This window comes from Cordyceps fumosorosea, assembly GCF_001636725.1.
Source record: "Cordyceps fumosorosea ARSEF 2679 chromosome Unknown scaffold_1, whole genome shotgun sequence".
Classification (NCBI taxonomy): Eukaryota; Fungi; Ascomycota; class Sordariomycetes; order Hypocreales; family Cordycipitaceae; genus Cordyceps; species Cordyceps fumosorosea.
In genome coordinates this window covers 1,118,013-1,136,196 of record NW_017387301.1, presented here as the reverse complement: position 1 = coordinate 1,136,196, position 18,184 = coordinate 1,118,013, and the positions used below count along the sequence as shown (strand labels likewise).

At 56.3% G+C, this 18,184-nt stretch overlaps 7 protein-coding genes across 7 annotated transcripts; 4 read left to right on the top strand and 3 right to left on the bottom strand.

The window, feature by feature from the left end:
• Positions 1–1,900: 1,900 nt before the first annotated feature.
• Positions 1,901–3,888, bottom strand: ISF_00379 (Alanine racemase; the record flags this gene model as incomplete). The annotated part of the gene is made up of 3 exons (XM_018843986.1): positions 1,901–1,992; positions 2,542–3,634; positions 3,697–3,888. The coding sequence occupies 3 exons, from the start codon at positions 3,886–3,888 to the stop codon at positions 1,901–1,903; spliced, it is 1,377 nt and encodes a 458-aa protein (XP_018708436.1).
• Positions 3,889–4,363: 475 nt separating this feature from the next.
• ISF_00378 (HAD-like domain protein) lies at positions 4,364–5,026 on the top strand (the record flags this gene model as incomplete). The annotated part of the gene is made up of 1 exon (XM_018843985.1): positions 4,364–5,026. The coding sequence occupies one exon, from the start codon at positions 4,364–4,366 to the stop codon at positions 5,024–5,026; it is 663 nt and encodes a 220-aa protein (XP_018708435.1).
• An 868-nt stretch (positions 5,027–5,894) lies between these two features.
• On the top strand, positions 5,895–8,006 carry ISF_00377 (Proliferating cell nuclear antigen, PCNA; the record flags this gene model as incomplete). The annotated part of the gene is made up of 5 exons (XM_018843984.1): positions 5,895–5,943; positions 6,027–6,247; positions 6,307–6,782; positions 6,837–7,288; positions 7,339–8,006. 5 exons carry the CDS (start codon positions 5,895–5,897, stop codon positions 8,004–8,006), a joined length of 1,866 nt encoding a protein of 621 aa, XP_018708434.1.
• Positions 8,007–8,914: 908 nt separating this feature from the next.
• Positions 8,915–9,842, top strand: ISF_00376 (proliferating cell nuclear antigen; the record flags this gene model as incomplete). Its single annotated transcript, XM_018843983.1, has 3 exons — positions 8,915–8,956; positions 9,046–9,765; positions 9,825–9,842. 3 exons carry the CDS (start codon positions 8,915–8,917, stop codon positions 9,840–9,842), a joined length of 780 nt encoding a protein of 259 aa, XP_018708433.1.
• A 968-nt stretch (positions 9,843–10,810) lies between these two features.
• ISF_00375 (pyridoxine kinase) lies at positions 10,811–12,117 on the top strand (the record flags this gene model as incomplete). The annotated part of the gene is made up of 5 exons (XM_018843982.1): positions 10,811–10,864; positions 10,925–10,935; positions 11,000–11,079; positions 11,138–11,468; positions 11,538–12,117. 5 exons carry the CDS (start codon positions 10,811–10,813, stop codon positions 12,115–12,117), a joined length of 1,056 nt encoding a protein of 351 aa, XP_018708432.1.
• A 286-nt stretch (positions 12,118–12,403) lies between these two features.
• ISF_00374 (dUTP pyrophosphatase) lies at positions 12,404–12,999 on the bottom strand (the record flags this gene model as incomplete). The annotated part of the gene is made up of 2 exons (XM_018843981.1): positions 12,404–12,678; positions 12,729–12,999. The coding sequence occupies 2 exons, from the start codon at positions 12,997–12,999 to the stop codon at positions 12,404–12,406; spliced, it is 546 nt and encodes a 181-aa protein (XP_018708431.1).
• Positions 13,000–13,327: 328 nt separating this feature from the next.
• On the bottom strand, positions 13,328–17,684 carry ISF_00373 (class V chitinase Chi100; the record flags this gene model as incomplete). The annotated part of the gene is made up of 2 exons (XM_018843980.1): positions 13,328–16,262; positions 16,336–17,684. 2 exons carry the CDS (start codon positions 17,682–17,684, stop codon positions 13,328–13,330), a joined length of 4,284 nt encoding a protein of 1,427 aa, XP_018708430.1.
• Positions 17,685–18,184: the final 500 nt, after the last annotated feature.

Here is an 18,184-nt window from a genome sequence, read left to right as displayed (position 1 = left end):
TAGATTTATGTCGTTTTTGATTCCATGACTCTAGACTATAGTTGATGGATGGTAAGAGTCGAATTGATGCCAACTAGCCGAGTTGTCGAACGAAGCCTTCCTTGATAAATACCTAGGTAGCGCTTGACGACCGAAGTGGGCGTGGTTCTCTCTTGTTAAGAGCAACCCTTAGCTTCTGGCGAATAGTTTTTCCGACCGCCTTGCTGGTCAGCGAACGAGCTCTCGATATGATCGGAGCTGCATATGAAAAAGAAAATATAAAAATCAATTCGAAATAGCATTCAAACAGGTGCTGATTTCAATTCCATGTTTTTTTCTTGAACGTTTTTCTGACGTTTGAAGCTTGACATGTCGGCTCAGTTGTGAACTATGTACATCCCTTGTGTGGGAGGACACGCCGTAACATTTCAGTGACAACAACCTGACTCCTTCACTCCCAGAAGAGAATCGTTGAAACAGAGCTTCGGCCCACGCAAAAGTTTGTCAATGGCCGAAAATGTATAAGCCTGCGCCATTGCGGCCGAAAAAGACGAATATTACCCGCACGCGGACGGGATGCTTGGGTTGCAGAGCTCGGCGAGTCAAGGTAAGATGATGTCTTTCAGTCAAGGCACAGTGCTCTAACATCCCCTGCAAGTGCGACGAGAAGATCCCGATATGTGGAAGGTGTGAGCGATTAGGGGGTGAATGCACCCGGAGTGCACCCCTGAAATTCCGTCAAGTGTACCAGCCTGGTGCCGCTGAGAAGCTAAGCACCAAGAATAGAGCAAGCGGGAGGGGACTGAAGTCAGCAACAAGACACAAAATTCCAGAAAATGGAACGGATTCGCTAGAAGAGATCACGGCCAACAATTCCGTCGATTTAGTGCGAAATCCTATACCGGTTGAATTGGCTCATTCTTCTCCAACTCTACCGCAAGTCCTCCTACCACGGTTCGACCCCGCCGAGGCCGTGAAGTTCTATTCAACGACATGGGACTGGCAGTGCCTCGCCCCATTTGCCGCGGTTCTTCGCACAGGCGATGCATTCTCCCTTGGATCGTCACCACTCTTCATGGACATGATGGTGGCCGTGTCTGCGAGTCATCTAAGCCGGACGTCACCGCGACGAAGCCTGCTCACGCCGTCGAGCATACCCGAGCAAAATTTCCGACCCGATCCAGGACACGAAGCTGTCAGTCAAGAGTTCTATGGCTCCGTCATGATGAAGATGGCGCGATGGAGCGAGCATGACTTCGATGCACGCCCTGTCCTTGGCTTGGCTCTCATTACCCTCTTTTGCCTCATTGAATCATCAATGGGCTCGTTTCAAACCTTTGGGCTGCATTACGAAGCTGCAACCAAACTCGTCCAGAATTATACCGCGGGGTCCCTTGCTTGGAACTGCCAAGCTGGAGATGTGCTGGAACCGCTTGTCGAGACTCAGATGCAAATGTGGTGGCGCAGGGTATATTTTGGCACGCTCAACTTTCACAGACATCGACCAAAAGTCTCACTTAATTCTTCATTCAAAGGCTTAGAAGGACTAAACTCCCGGCGCACGTCCATTCTTCCAGTACTGTGCGAGGCACATCGTATCAATAACGCGGCTACCATTGCACACTGGGACGCTCTTTCTAAGGCGAACTCCTACATGCCTGAAGGGGTGGAGAGCGCGGGAGAGGTGCAGTGGGGAAGTGATTCCTTTTCACAGCTCATCAGCGGCGAGAAAGCCCGACTTCATGCGTGGTGTCAGTTATGGTCGTTTCCTTGCGGAATAGGGGCTACGCGAGCCACCGCGCCGACCACCGCGGCGCGGCTAGAGGTCCACCCACTGCACATGGCATCTCACCAAGATGCCATGGATGCTGCGTACTATATTGCAACAAAAGTTCTCCAATCAAACGGACCCCTGGCCAGCTTATCCGTCGAACACCCAGAGGAGATTCGTGGGTGCTACGTTGAAGTTGAATCTTGGATCCACCTCCTCCTTCGTGTCGTGGCCGGTATGGACTGGCAAGCATGTGTACGACTCAATATGTATACCATTGGTATCACGGGAATATTGATAGCCTGCCTGCTCCGCTCTCATGATCCTCGGCTAGGGCTGTGGTGTGAAGAATGGCTTCGGAATCGCCTGGATGGAAGCAGTTTTGAAGAGGGAAATTTTCCAGTGCTTCAGACGATGAATATCATACGCCTGATAAATAAAGAGCGGAGTGAAGGCTGCGATGTATTTGGCCTCTTTCAGACGGTCGAGGATGGTGGCGGATCGGGCAAGTTTGGCTCATATCAAAGCCAAGCGCTATCATCCTTGTTACTATACAGCAGGTGCAGGGAAACAGGACTGCTTCATTCGCATTTTATCTCTATCTGAATTACCACACTCATGCTCTTACCATGCGAGGCACTGAGTGCATATCTTTCTCGCTATCGGTCGCGTCATCTTCCATATTGGCTTCCCAAACTACCACCCACTTGCTCTGCACCATATGTCAACAATCTCCGTTTCAGCTCCAGATGTATCTGAGTCTACCACTAGGTACCACCCATATAGCGCACCTGTGATGCAGGCGTGGTTAGGGTAGATGCGAATGCTCTGGCCAACTGTGAGGGGGATTTGGCCGCCACTTGCATCATTGGAACTGCTATCCCACGCAAGGATCGAATGTTCTTGGCTAACCCGGCTAACAATGAGTTGACGGTTGGCATTGGCCTTTGGCGGGAAGGTCGAGCGATCGACCACACCCCATCCTTTGTACGCTGCACATGGCTCCCTCCCAAGGGCAAGAACGCCAGCAGCGACGAGTACCTCTGGTTGCTCCCGCTCGCCGTTGTTGTACACACTGCACACCTCGGACACGACGGATATGGCGATTTCGTCTTCATAGTCACCGAGCTTTGCCCTGCACCTAGTCGACAGTTGCTGCACATCGAGGATAGAGTATACGCCAGCGTGCAATTCTAGGCTGGTCCGAATACCGTGTTGAGTTCCACCAGCCACAAATTGCATGACGGCGCGGAGTGACTGCGCAGCCGGCGACAACTCGCTATCCTCATCAAGGAGGTTTTCAACAGCTGAAACTTGAGGGGAGGCGCCCACACTGATGACGAGTGATTTGTTTTCGGGGAAGAGTCCATGGTTCGTCGCCATGGCGTCCATGCAACCAGTAATCTCCGCCTCCAGATTTGCCATGGCCTGAGCAGGAGTCGAATCGTTGTAGCTGAGGCTGCTATGAGAGTAGAGCCCGACAAAATCAACTATGCCCTTCGCGTCCAGGGTGACAAGATCCGAAAGAAGGCTGTCCTTGTTCAATCCCCAGGGAGGGAGCCCTGCGCGGTGGTAGCCGGTGTCGACCTTGACGTACACGCCGGCGGGGAAGTTGGCCTCGTCATGGAATCGAGACACGAACTTGAGCTGATCGGCGTGATCTACCAGGACGGAAAGACTCTTTGGCCCCAGCTGCAGCCCAATCGCTGCCAAGCGGCTGATCTGAGACTGGGGCAAAGGGATTCCGTACAAAATATTGACCTGTCGTCCCTGTTGCTGGTACTCTTGAAGGAGGGGCAGTAGATGTTCAATCTCGGCGATTGTCGAAGCGACTAGCTTCACAAGCTTTGCCTGTCCAACCTGGAGCCTGGTGCCTTCGACCGTCTATTATCAAAGTCATTAGAGCCTGGCTTAAGTCGTGTGCTGCCACTCGCTGTTGTGCTTACCTTGTGTGTCTTCACATGCGCCCGGAAATCAACGCCTAGAGCTTCAGTCGCCGCTGATAGCGACTCGCAGTGACGACGCATCTTGGCTCGATCAAGCACCAGAGCAGGCGTAGGCACGTTATGAATATCCTTGCCAACATAGAATTGCTGGAGGCTCTCCTGGCTGGGATTCAGTCTCTGTGGGACGGGCATTGCGGCGTGCCAGGCGTGAAGTGCAGTGTAGTAGTGCAGTGTGATGTAGGTGTAGAGAAGTGCGTGTCTTTGGACTTGTCAAATGCCTCGCCTTGGAGAATAAATACATGAGTTGTTTTGCAACCCGCCGATGAGCTCCGAGTTGATATGAGCCGACTTACACCTTCTCGTCACGGTCAAACGACGCTATACCTAATGGAGTGCGCGAGAACGACGACGCACTGAGAGGGGTGGAGATGAAGCTGTGGGCAACCAGTGATGACGGAACAGCAAGATGATGTGTTCAGTCAGGTGAACGAAAAGAAAGCGAGCCTGAAAATTTATCGGAACGAGTTGGCAGCTAATCTTTTTATGACGTTGATCCCCAAGTAAATAAGTTGGCGGGGCTCGTAAGGGTCGCTCGACGATTTATCGCTACTCTGTGCTGCAAAATCTACACCTGCTTATACACTCCATCATACATACGCGACCAGATATGGCTCCTTCTACATCTGTTCAGAGTACTACTGACGCGGATTGGCGCCCCAAGGTCATCATATTCGACCTCCTGACCGCCCTCCTAGACTCCTGGACTCTATGGAACGCCTCGACGCCGACCGGCACAGAGGAGGAGGGCCGCCGGTGGCGCGCACGCTATCTCGAAATCACCTTTGGCCAGGGCGACTACGTCCCGTACGAAGACCTCGTGAGGCAGGCTGCCGCCGAAGCCGGCGTCGCACCCTCCGCGCCCGCCTCCCTGCTGCGCAACTGGTCCAGCCTGCAGGCGTGGCCGGAAGTCCCTGACGTGCTGGCGCGGCTCCGGGCGCGCGGCTACCGGCTCGGCGTTGTAACCAACTGCTCCCGTGCGCTGGGCACCGCGGCGGGCGGGCGGGCGGGCGCGTTCGACACCGTGGTCACGGCCGAGGAGAGCGGCTTCTACAAGCCCCGGCGGGAGGCGTACGCAGCGATCCTGGCGGCGATGGGCGTCGAGCCCGGCGAGGCGCTGTTCGTGGCGGGCAGCGCGGGGGACGTCCAGGGCGCGACGGAGGCGGGCATGACGGTCGTCTGGCACAACAGGGTCGGGCTGGCGGCGAAGGGGGCCGCGGTGCCGCTGCGGGAGAGCAGATCGCTGGACGACGCGTTGAGGGGATTCATCTGAAGATGAATCTGTATCACGACCTGATATAGGGGATGCTGTGGGGAGCTGCGAGTCAGTCACGGGCAAAGATGACATTTGCATCTATCTGCATGGCGTTTGCATGTGGACGGCAAATTTGGGCGACAAGGATGGCAGGAGGGGTTCGTTGCTGATGCTTGAAGGGGAATAGCACTGCCGGTAGAAGTGGATGCCAACAAGCGGGTGAGGACCTCAGGGGAACAAACGGTGATGAAGTACTTGGTTATTGCAGCTTGTGGAAAAGAAAAAAAAAATATCAACATGACAATATGCATGGTATTTCATCTCCTTTTATTTAACTTTGAAACGATCAACCTCAACCTTTCTGATATGGCGTACATATGTATCCAGCATCTGCCTAGGCACCACCTCTTTCAAAATACCACATGTATCGCCTCCTGGTCGGAAATTGCAGTTGCCCACGCCACCACCACGACCCCCGGACATGTGCCCAGCTTAACAGAACCACCTAAACAATCTAACTAAACAATCACACCTGGCCTCTCCTCCAAACATCACTTCTTGCAACCTCGAACACTACCAAGCGCCACCAGGGACTTGAGCGGTGATTTCTGGGCTGGTTCTTGTCCTTGCGCTGCCAAAGGTTTGCTTGTCATATCACACGTCGCATATCGTCATTTTGCCATCATGCTACAAGCCAGCACCTAAAGCCGCCTCGACACCACGCTCCCGGACCCGTCAGGTGCCTGTGCGGTCGCAACATCCATTTCACCACAACATTCCCTTTGTCATACTGTTGTTATTCCCATATCTTCAATGACCATCCAAGCCGTTCATAACACCGTCGCATTTTCTCTGTCTCTTTACACCCTTCCGAACCGACCTTTTCATGGATCCCGTCATCGACCAAGAGTCGCCCCTGGCCGACTATCTTAAGGGTCAGTGTCACCGTTCGCGCCCCAACCCATTCTTCGCACGCGACCATTCCCATTGTTGTCGCCTACCTAACCCTTCTTTCCAGATCAGGATGACGAGTCTCAACAGGGCTGGGCCGAGGCCGATAGCCAGCCGGACCGACCAGCTTCAAGCCAATTCGATCTATCGCCGCCTGGAAGCCCGTCGCAGTTCGCACCTACCGGGAGACCTCTCGTGAAACAACGATTCAGAAACAAGGCACCCACACCGTTGCAAACCAGCGACGCGGCGCTCAACCCACTACGAGCGCTGCGGAGGAACTACTCAGTATGCCCTTCCGCTTTCCCCGCCGCATCGTCCGATGACGCCTAACATGTCGTTTCTAGGCCGCAGTCGCAGCCAGCATGGATAGGGCCGATAACGAGAAATTTCTAGAGCAGTTCCGATACATGATTATTGCGTCTCAGCTGCTCAGCGGACATACGGTTGCGGCTCGCCGACACGCAGGGGCTGAAGCCCTGGGCGCGGCAGTTGAGAACGATCAGTCGCTCCTCTCGAACGAAGGCATTATCGCGTCGATATTGGGTGCCTTGGCTATTGCCGTGGTGCTTAGCTGGATTTTTGGGCACAGGAAAGATTCATACATCACCAGAAAGCGCCTCATTTTCCTTATAGCCCTGCTTGTTGCCTCCGGAGTGCTAGGGCAGGTCTATGTACGACGACAATGGCTTCACTACCGACGAGAACAGTCATTATCCGAATTAAGTGGATTCATCATCAACTCACACGAGTTCGACAGCGTTGTTGAGGCTACACTGGCCTTGGTCCAAGAAGTCGAGCTGGTCTCGCGAGGATATAGAATGTACGGCTGCTGCACCCTTGTAACAGCAGAAAGACGAGCTGACACCCCAAGTAGTAGCGCGCCGCTTCCGCCAGTTAGTCGCATCGAAGACCGGTCGCAGAGCCGAAAGTGCATTCGCCTGAGGAGGGTCTTGAAGACAAGCATGGCCGAGGTGCTTGAACTCTACGATAGACTTGCTACACTGATACAGGGCTTCTCTGAGCAAACCGAACTCGAGAAGTACTACGACATGTACGACATTAGCGACTTTGACATTCAAGATGCTCGCCAAGGCTTCACCGAAGCCGAGTTCGAAGACTCGGAGTCGTTGCGCACCTTGAAGATCCTAGCTGCCAGATTCTATACGGAGCGAAAAATGCTGCTCTGTGCCATGCTAGCCCTTGACGCCAGCGGAGAGAGCAATGACCTGCTGCGCTGGACTGCGGCAGTCGAGGCTTTGCAAGAGTTAAACAAGTCGACTAAGGCTGCGTTCAGGAGAATTCAAGACATTCTCAGCGAGGAACAGTGTGAGTACCTTCCATATCGCAATTGTAAATAGCCAACTAAATTTCTGAAGCGTTCCCTATCCCCCCAACACCAAAAATTCCTTTGACACCTGGCCGCGAACGCTGGCGTGCGCAGCTACGGAAGCTCGGATCTCTCTCCACTGGTATCCGCGGCTTGCAGGCCAAGCTACACCTGCTGAGAGAGGAATCCGACAGAGCCCTTGACGACTCAAATGACATTTCGGAAATGGGACCAAACCTGATGGCCCAGTACGATTCAATCGGTGTCGACTTAAAAGAAGTGATGGCTGCATGGGAAGAAGGCAAGAATGCGCTCGCGGTCGGTATCGATAGAAACGAGAAACGACTATCGTCGATGAGTACCTTGATGTCACCGCGCAGCTCCATGAGCGGCATTACAGCTGCTGAAGACGGCAACGCGGCGGACGCGTTCAAGGCGCTGACGGGCGAATCTCCCCCACGCTCGGAAAAAGGATCTCCGGTGGTAGACAAGGAGGTGTTTGAAGCAGTGGCCCTGCCGAGACCCCGGAGCACGCTCACCAGAGAGGAGCGCCTGGTCAAGATGAGAGAAGACCGCGAGCAGAAGGCACAGGCTCGTCAGCAAATGGACGCCACGCGAGGCATGCTACGTGAGCTCGAGACAGTCATCAACCTTCGTCCCAAAAACCGACACAGTACCCCGGCTGAGAAGACGACAAACCGAGTGGTCTCGATGTAAACCGTGGAGCGCTCTCGTCTTCTAAATTCGTTCTAAATATTCGACTTTCCCTTTTACAAACAATGATTCAACTTTCGCTTTTCTTTCTTACGGCGCTGGGCGGTTGGATCTTGTTTCAATCTAACGTATAGAAATTCTGGTATAGTAGTATTGGGGCTACTGGGTTTACGGTGCAACTTGGCTTCGACTCTATCCTTCTTTTTTATTTTCCTTGACAACTTGAATTGCAGCTAGCCCCCGCGTCAGATTTTGACCAGGCGGGATAGCAGCTCCCAGTTGATTCGGCAGATGTGTATTAACAGTATAGGGGCACAGGCCCAGCAAATATAGTATCATAAGGCTGTTCAGACTTCCATTTTTCTTCTTCTGATAGGCGATGTGCCACAGCAGGCGGCGCGGGATATTGTATATACGATTGAAATTTTTGCTGCTACATTACAGTGGCTGTAGTCTCGTACATTTACTGCCGTCATTTTTGCGAGCCATGCTTGAACACTTTAAGCCGAACTGAGAATATAAAATATTGGATTGTTGAAACTCGGTATGGTAATTAATCGCCCTTGATCATGGTGTGCCCCGCGGCGCGTGAAATTGGCGTTGGCGCAGGTCAAACGGACCCCGCTGCGACGCGTCTCCATTATCCACCGCGTGTTAAGTGCCTGCTTGGGCGTTGGGCGTTTTCTGCACAACCCTTCCTCCTTCTCTTCCTTATAATTTATCCATTTCCACGAATCTGCTCCTTCGTCTTACACATTTGCTATATATCGCCGAATTTTGTCGTCTCTCTCTATACCCACACTCTCATAATCACATACATCAGCCAGTCAGTTCACCCACCGCCTGCCGATACCGCGTGCAATCGCAGTCACGGAGCCGACCAAGTTTACTGACGCGAATTCTCCTTAGAAATGTTGGAGGCACGACTCGAACAAGCTAGCATCCTCAAGAAGGTACCAATTCTATCTCTACCGCACGACTCTTCAGCCCGGCCGGCCATCTCTCGACCCCATTGCTAACCGGCGAACGCGCACAAACTCAGGTCGTGGACGCCATCAAGGACCTCGTGCAGGACTGCAACTTTGACTGCAATGACTCTGGAATCGCGCTGCAGGCCATGGACAACTCGCATGTGGCGCTGGTGTCCATGATGCTCAAGGCCGAGGGCTTCTCGCCGTTCCGGTGCGACCGCAACATCGCGCTGGGCGTGAACCTGACGTCGCTCACCAAGGTGCTGCGCGCGGCGCAGAACGAGGACATCCTGACTCTCAAGGCCGAGGACACGCCCGACGTGCTCAACCTCGTCTTCGAGAGCAGCGAGAACGACCGCATGAGCGAGTACGACCTCAAGCTCATGGATATTGACCAGGAGCACCTGGGCATCCCCGAGACCGAGTACGCGGCGACCATCTCGATGCCGTCGAGCGAGTTCCGGCGCATCTGCACCGACCTCTCGGCCATGTCCGAGTCGGTCGGCATCGAGGCGTCCAAGGACGGCGTCAAGTTCACGTGCAACGGCGACATCGGCAACGGCTCGGTCACGCTGCGCAGCCACACCAACGTCGAGAAGCCGGACCTCAACGTCGACATTCAGCTGACGGAGCCCGTGTCGCTGACCTTTTCGCTCAAGTACCTCGTCAACTTTTGCAAGGCCGCGGGTCTGTCCAGCCAGGTCAAGATTTGCCTGTCGAGCGAGGTCCCGCTGCTCGTCGAGTATAACCTGTCGGGCAGCAGCTACCTGCGCTTCTACCTGGCCCCCAAGGTAAGGAAACGTGGCTGCGAGAGTATGTGTATGTGTGCTGACCCCCGCTACCTATACAGATTGGTGACGAAGAGTAAACGATGAGGAAAAAAAAATAAGGAAAAAAGACGCCGCGGAAATGGTCAGCAAACAATGTCGATTCTACAGGAGGAATCGAAGCAATGGCGTACGAGGGTTACGAACGGGGCGTTGGGTATGGCAGGGTTCTTGGAGCAGCTCACGTATTGACTACAAGTATACAACAAGAAGACCGGTCAAGGCGGGATTTCGAGAGGACGGACATGATGGATGGAAAATAAGGACTTGGAGAAGGCATGAGCTTTAACAAGAGGGCGCGATTTTAGGTAGCTGAGTGTTTTTGCCTGATATTTTTTGGTGGGAGGGGCATGCTCCGCGATCTCAGAGACTCTCACGATAATGAAATGAAACTTGCACCAACCACAAGAGGTCGCTTAGGAGGTGGTAGAATGTGATTCAAAACTGATGAATTATGCCATTGCGATGAATGGATATATACTTACTGTATACTGTAGTAACGATGGCAGGTTTGCTGGTACAGTGAACCACACACCTTGTGGTGGGGCAAGGGTCGAGGTAGTCCAAGCTGACTTTGTCACGGCACTGATCGTGCATGCGCTGGCTGAAGCCTGCATACAACTTTGGCGCAAGCTTATTTTCTTCCCTGCTTTGTTTCATCGCCATTTCAAGCCGGCACAGTCACGAGCAGCGATCGACTGGCTTCTGGCTCACTCTCTTTCCACGCCAATCACCCTCTTTTGGCTTGTACGTGGTGCCGTCAAGCACCACCACAGCTGCGCAAGGATCTTGGAGGGGTCGCACAGATAAGCCAGTAGCACAAGGTACGTCAACCGTGGTCTGCAGCCTCGCTGCGTCCTGCAAGTCATCTAGGTTGAAGCGCATCTTTTCCTCCTCCATTCCTCCCTCTGCTTATTACTTACCCTTTTTCTCTCCACAATTTGCAGACACGATCGTTGAGGCTACCACCACAGCTTGACGATATTCCACTCGCTCGGGGAGCCGAAAAATGTCCGCCGCTCCGATTGTGCCGCCCACGCGGGTCCTAGCCGTCGCTAGCCATGTGAGTGATGCGCACGAGATGCCTATCTGGCAAGTCCTTTCGCTAAATGATCTATTTTAGGTTGTCTCGGGGTACGCTGTTTCCGGAAAACTGGGATGACTGAGTGCAGATCTCGGGATACTGACATCCCGGCAGCTATGTCGGCAACAAGGTAGCCGTCTTTGTGCTACAGTCATTGGGCTGCGACACGGCTGCCCTCAACACCGTGCAATTCAGTGGGTTTGAATCCGAAAAGAAAATGAAGAGAAAAAAACGAGAGATTAATACCGGTAGGCAACCACACCGGCTACCGCCATTGGACGGGGACAAAAGCCACGGCGCAGGAAATTAGCGACCTCTACCGCGGCCTCAAGGACAACTACATCAATGACTTTGACATGATGCTTTCCGGCTACATCCCCGGCGCCGAGGGCGTCCTCGCTGTCGGCGACATCGCCAAGGAGCTCAAGGCGACCAACAATGAGCAACCGGGAAACTTTTTCTGGGTGCTCGACCCGGTCATGGGTGACAACGGCAACTTGTACGTCGCCGCCGACGTCGTGCCCGCATACAAGTCGCTTCTCTCTTACGCCGACCTAATCATTCCCAACCAATTCGAGGCCGAGTACGTTCATGTCCTGCTTTCTGGGTTGCTTTGCTTGTTCCGTCTTTTGCTGACCAACCTACGCCAAAGACTTCTCTCCGGAGTCAAGATCACAGACATGGACAGCCTTGCCGCCGCCATTCAGGCTTTTCACGACACGCACCGCGTTCCCCACGTCGTCATCACCTCGGTCAGCCTTTCCTCGCCCGACATCCCCGCCGACCACCTCTGCGTCGTCGGGTCCAGCATGACGTCCACCGGCCGGGCGCGCCTCTTCAAGGCCGTCTTTCCCAGCATCGACTGCTACTTTTGCGGTACCGGCGATATGTTCGGCGCCCTCGTCACGGTGCGCATGCGCGAGGCGGCGGCGGCGGCCGACGTCACGGCCCGGGCCAACTGGGTGAGCGACGACGACGTTGCGCCGGCGGACCTGCCGCTGGCCCGCGCGACGGAGAAGGTGCTGGCGAGCATGCACGAGGTGCTGACACACACGAGGAACGCGATGCCGGGTGTCGTGGAGCGCACGCTGGCGGCCATGGCGACGGAGGAGGAGCGCGGCGGCGAGAAGCAGAGGATGCTGGCGGGCAAGAAGGCAGCGGAGCTGCAGCTCGTGCGAAACTTGGACTGCCTCCGCTCGCCGCGCAAGAAGATTGAGGTGCGTCCGTTTTAGAGCTGCACTTGTGGGAGTTTTTGGGAGGGAAAGGCATAGAAATATACGATACATGGTGCGGGATAGAAGAGAAGCGCAATCTATAGTTTGGAATATCTTTCGTTAGATATATGTAGTTGATTTTTTGTTTAAAAATTCATTATCCATCATTTAGAATTTGTATAGCATGTCTGATGCATGTGGTGTATTTTCCCAGCCCGACCATTTGGTCCTGTTATCATGACAAACGTTGACCAAAAAAACGCCGTGTATAATCTGCCCCCGACACACATACGTCCCCTTTTGCTCACTGCGTTGTCGTGCCGTTGTATCCGGTGCTGCCGAAGCCGCCCGCGCCGCGCACGCTCTCCTGCAGCTCCTGCACCTCCACCACCTCCGGCGTGACGATGCGCTCCAGCACCAGCTGCGCGACGCGGTCGCCCTCGGCGATCGCGTAGTCGGCCTCGCCGTGGTTGAACAGCAGCACCTTGACCGGGCCGCGGTAGTCGGCGTCGATGACGCCCGCGCCCGTGTCGATGAAGTGCTTGGACGCGAGGCCGGAGCGGGGGGCAATGCGGCCGTCTGGAAGCAGGTCAGCACAGGCAGGAGAGGGGGGGAAGGGAGGCACGCACAGGTGTCGGAGGGGACGGCGATGCTAATGTCGGTGTCGACGAGGACCTTGCCGCGCGCGGGGATGGTGGTGGCGCGGGAGGCGTAGAGGTCGTAGCCGGCGGCGAAGGCGCTGCCGCGGGTGGGCAGGCGGCCGGCGGGGGAGAGCTTCTTGACTTGCAGTGAGGGGATCGACATGTTGGTGGCGGCGGCGGCGGCGGCGGTTTCGTCGGTCTTGACGCGCTTGGCGGGGGGGGAGGATCCGTTGGGTAAAGGTTCGGCGGTAGAGGACATTGTGTTGGGAGAGGAGGAAGTTGGGTGGGTGGTGGTGGTGACAAGTTGCGGTGGGCTGGTTGGTGATGGGAGAGGAGACGCGTTGACGCGGATCGGAGCGCGTTGGCGTTTTTGGTTGCTTTTATTAAGTGGTTTTGCTAGAGTGGGGAAGTGGGCGGATGTATTGGTATGTCGGCAGCACAGATGAAACATTTCTTTTTTCCTTCCTTAACATATTTATTGGCGGATCAATCCAATCAAACAAAACAGAGATGGACTATTGGATCTCCCATCTGAATTATACAAACAGAGAAACGGCAACAAAACCAGCCGCAACAGTTGGCAGGCCTCAAGAAGCCATGCCCGTTACGCGCGCCGCTCCAGCCGTTCCCCAATCCATCGGCACATAGTGCGGGTGCGTGCCCATGTTGACGAGTTCCGGCTGGATGCTGATGTAGAATCGAGCAAACTCCTCCATCTCCTCCACGGTGTACGGCACCGGCGGGGGTCCTCTCGCACCGGCGCCCCCTCCGCCCTCAACCCTCCTTGACGGCATCCTCGACGCCTCCGCCTCTACCCGGCCGCGACGATCTGGGTGGTTGCGCACCTCGTAGTCCTGCACGCACGAGATCTTCGGCCCGCCCGCCGACACGATCGCCCGCTCCACGCAACCGTCCTTGATGAACAGCGGCAGGTTGAACACCACGTTGGTCGACGTCTTGCTCGACTCGTCCTGCCAGGTCCACCCGGTGATGGCGCCGCAGCCGCTCTCCTCGCTGTGCAGCTTCTTGCCGCCGTCGCCCGCCCACGCGTCAATGTCGTAGATGGTAAAGGTCCACCACAGGATGCTGTCCGAGATGATGCAGCGCGCGTAGGGCATCGGCTTGGCGGGCGCGATGGACAGCGTCGTGGCGGGCCCGTGGTGCGGGAACAGGTAGTCTTCCCAGACGGACTCGAAATAGGAGGACTGCTCCGCGGCCGCGGAGGTGGCCACGTCGTAGGGGTCGACCGTCGCGGGGACGACGTCGTCGCTGAGCAGGCCGTCGAACAGCACGGTGTGGTGGGAGTCGGGGCGGTCCGGGTCGTCCGGGTCGTCCGGGTCGGAGCCGGAGCTGCCGCCGCCGCCGCCGCTGCCAAAGACGTTGGGTGGGCAGAATGGGCAGTCCGAGTCGCACCAGAGAAGGCACGGCTTCCCGCATCCCGGACAGTCGGGCTCGGCGGTGGGCTCCGGCACCTTGCCCGACTTCCACTTGGGCGTTTTTGAATTGAGCACCGGGTCGGTCGTGCCGGGCGTGGGCTTGCTGGACGGGTACGGATGGGGCGTGACGACGACGCCAGTGGGAAGCAGGGTTCTGCCCCCGATGATGATGGTGCTCTTCCCAAACGTCTCCGTCTCCACGGGCGGGACGTACGTCTTGGTGCCCCAGATGATCGCCGCCGGCGTCGTCGTCGACGTCGACGTAGGCTCGACGATGGACGTTGTGCCGTCGATGACGGGCGTGACCAGTATCGTGAATGGGGGCGGCTGCACGGAGCTGGTCAGGATGATGGGGCCGCCGCCGGTGCTACTCGCGTTGCTAAGCGGGACGCCCCAGACGGGCATCGCCGTGGTGACGAGCGGAGGGATGGTCAGGATGGTATGCCAGGTGACGTAGACGTAGGCCGGGTAGGTCGACGTGATGCCGCTCCGCGTCGTGGTCTTGATCGTCGGGCTCGAGTAGCTGACGACGGTGCTCCACGGCTCAAACGTGATGGTCGTCGGCGACGCGAGCGGCATCGGCGGCCACACGAGGGTTGCGCCGGGCGGCGCCGTGACGACCTGCGTGGCTGACTGCCAGATCTTGGGGTCGACGTAGATGGTCTTATGCGAGTCGGCCGCCCCGTCAGACTCCTCGCCGCTCTCGGACTGCAAGTCCACGGCCCAGTCGGCGGTCCCGAGGAACTTCATACCCTTGTAGAGGAGCTTGCGGAAGGCCTTGTTCTGCGGGCTCATGTGGGCGACCCACTGCGTGTTGTTGAAGACGACAATGTCCGAGTAGGATCCCGGGTCGAGGTGCGTCTGCGCCGACGGGCTGTGCGCCAAAATCTCATTGATCTCAAAGTCGGAGATGTAGCCGGCGGTGCCGGTGCAGCGGCCCTTGTACGCGCCGGACTCCGGACCGGTGTAGGTGCACTGCTCGGTCCAGCAGCCGGCCTCGGACATCTGGAACGAGCGGCCGTAGCTGCTGACGCCGACGACGATCATGTCCGATGGCACGCCGGCCTTGGTGATCATGGACAGCGCGTTGATGGTCTCGGTGAGGTTGACGTGCGACCGCAGGCAGTTGCCGAGCCCCTGGTCGTAGGAGCCGCACCCCGGCGAGGAGTACTTGTTGGTGTAGTCCCACTGGCCGTGCAGGTCGTACGTCATGAAGACGATGTAGTCGACGACCAGGCTGATGCCCTGGATGGGGAAGTGCTGCAGGTACCAGTAGGACGCCGGCGCGGTCACCGAGACCGTCTTGCCCTCTGGCATCTTCTTCTTGAGCTCCTGGAAGAAGAGGTAGAAGCCGACCTGGTCGTCGAGCGTGCCGGGGGGGATGCCGGGGATGTCCGGCTCGTCCGGGTACTCCCAGTCCCAGTCGACGCCGTCCAGGTCGTTGTCCGTCAGGAACTTGACCACGTTGTCGATGAGCTTGCTGCGGTTCACCTCGCCGCGGAAGGCGCTGCGGAAGATCTGGTAGGTGGCCGGGTCCGTGGAGAAGGCCCAGCCGCCGATGGCGACGATCTTCTTGATGCCCGTCAGGCCCCGGAACAGGTCAAACTGCGTCGCCGTGTCCGCGACACTGATGGACAGGTCGTCGGTGAGCACGGCAAAGGAGAAGTGGGCGTGGGTGTACTTGGAGGCGTCGATCTGGTCGGCGCCCATGCGGAGGCAGGGGCGGTCCCAGTCGTAGGCTTCAAAGTAGGCAATATTGTAGGTGTCCTTTGGGGTGTGGCCGGTGATGACGTCGGTGCCGCAGTTGGAGATGCATCCGTTCTCGCCCGGGGCGGCCGTGCCGGGAGCGCCGGTGGGGGACTTGGAGGGCGTGCAGAACTCGCCGGTCGTGCCGCACTGGCCCCAGATGTTGCAGCATGCCCTAAGTCTACATGTGTTCAGGCTCGTCGGGTCGATATCGTGGGGGTATCTGCCCGTGCCCTTAACCTGCGGCCCGCAGACAGCGTTCTTGACCGGCGCGGGCATCGGCGGATAGCCCTTGCTGAGACAGATGTTGTAGCCTGCGAACATTTTGTTGCAGCCGTTCCTGGTTCAGTGACGTTAGACTGGTGATGCTACCCGGGTAGCAGAGCGCACATCACTTGGAATCAATCACTCACCATCCCCATGTCTTCTTGTTCCACTCTTCAATATCGTCATTGGTAATCCCATACGTGGCTGACAGTGCAGAGCAACTATCTCCCATCTTGACCAGATAAGGGTGACAGTAGCCGTCAGCGTCTGGTGTCAAAGCACGCCTTTCCCTTGCACTCGCCGTGCCAGGCGCACTGCAGCACAGTCGCTGCCCCGGCACATATACCGCGGAATGAGCCGCTCCGGGATTGTCCTTGGCAAATTCATCAATGCTTAGGCCACATTCGCGGGCGAGAGTTTCGACGCTATCTCCCGCCTCTACCTGGATGGGGCTGCAGCCATCTCCATCTCCTCGCCCAGTCAGTGTCGCCGGGCTCTTGAGCGTTCCGCTGCTTCCGGAGAAGTTGCCGTGGAATGCCATGGTTGTATTCGCTCCAAAGCTCACGTTGACGGCCAGTGGCGATGTGAATGTCACCGGTTCCCAGCGCACCGAGGCCGTGTCGGCATCAACGCACGTGCCATTCTTCCACGACTGGAGCGCTCGCTGAACCCGCCCAAACTCGCCGTCGGTACCGATGTAGATGCCAAAGGTATATCGAGCAGTAGAGTTGCCGCACAGCTGAACAACAGTCTGCTCTGCGACACCTTCGCCTCTCGACAGCTCGGCGCGGAGCTTGTCGAGCGTAGTCGTCAAGACGCCCTGGCCGGCCAACCCGGATCCGGCGTACACTCCCACCGCAGCATTCCCCGAAGATGCAAATTTCAACATCTCGTTGCAACCTGAATCGTGGGAGCTGTAGAATTCTTTCAACAAATCCAGGCTGGCAGTGATGTCAGCCAGGTTCGCAGCAGAAGAAGATCCGGAGCTCGATAGTTGCAAGGAAGACGTAACCTTTCCGCGCGCCACCCCCTCTCGCGAGCAAGAAGCAGCGTCGGACCTCTGCTTTAGAGTCGCGGTCGATTCGGAAGAGTTGGATCCGGCAGCACAGGCGTGGATCGCAACCTGAGCGTCGGGTCCGTCGACGGGATTGAACAGCGCAAAGTCTAAGAGCATGGTGCTGTTGCAGGCCCTTCTCAAAGCGTCGAAACCACCGTAAAGGAACCAAGAAGTCGTATTGCCTAGCGCTTCGAAGCAGCTCGTCGGGCATCCGATTCTGTGCTGGACGTGTCCGAGCTTGCTGGTGTCTTTCGCCAGCAGCGCGAGCCGAGCGCTCTCTCTGTCCGCAGACTGGGTCGCGTCATTGCTCTGGGAGACTGGAATGTTTGCGAGATAGGAGTTGACGTCGCCTTGGATGTTGCCGGCCAGGCCAAAAGCCCCCGCATTGGCAAGGACACACGCGAGGGTCGCGGCCGTCGCGCATGGGCTGGACCTCATGATGGGGTAGAGCGAGAGACTTGGCAGTCTCTCACCTCGCAGTCAGATAGTGCGATGAGACAGATGCTACTTGTCGAAACAGAGTTGAACTGCACCCTGAACCGAGATGGCATTCAGAGAGTGACAAAACAAAGAATGACTTGGTTCGCATCAAGTTTTGGTCGCGTGCTCCTAGATTGTGCAGCGGGCATGCGCAAGACCCATGAACTCTTGTAGAAGTTGCTAACATTAAGACGAATACTCCTCAATATTTTGCTTATTCAACAAACAAATTTTCCCTTTTTTTTTTCTTTTTTTTTCTGTCCTGCATAGAGGGCTCCCAGAATTATCCCAGTTACAAGGTGACTCGCTATTACTTGCCCGACGCAGTAACCTGGCAATCCGTCGGCCCTGCAGGACAGCGCCGAAATACACCAGAAAGGGAAATTTTCTTGTCAATACCTTGCAGACTTTATAATTTCGGTGAAGAATAATAACCGACCATGCAGCTGCAGGCCCCA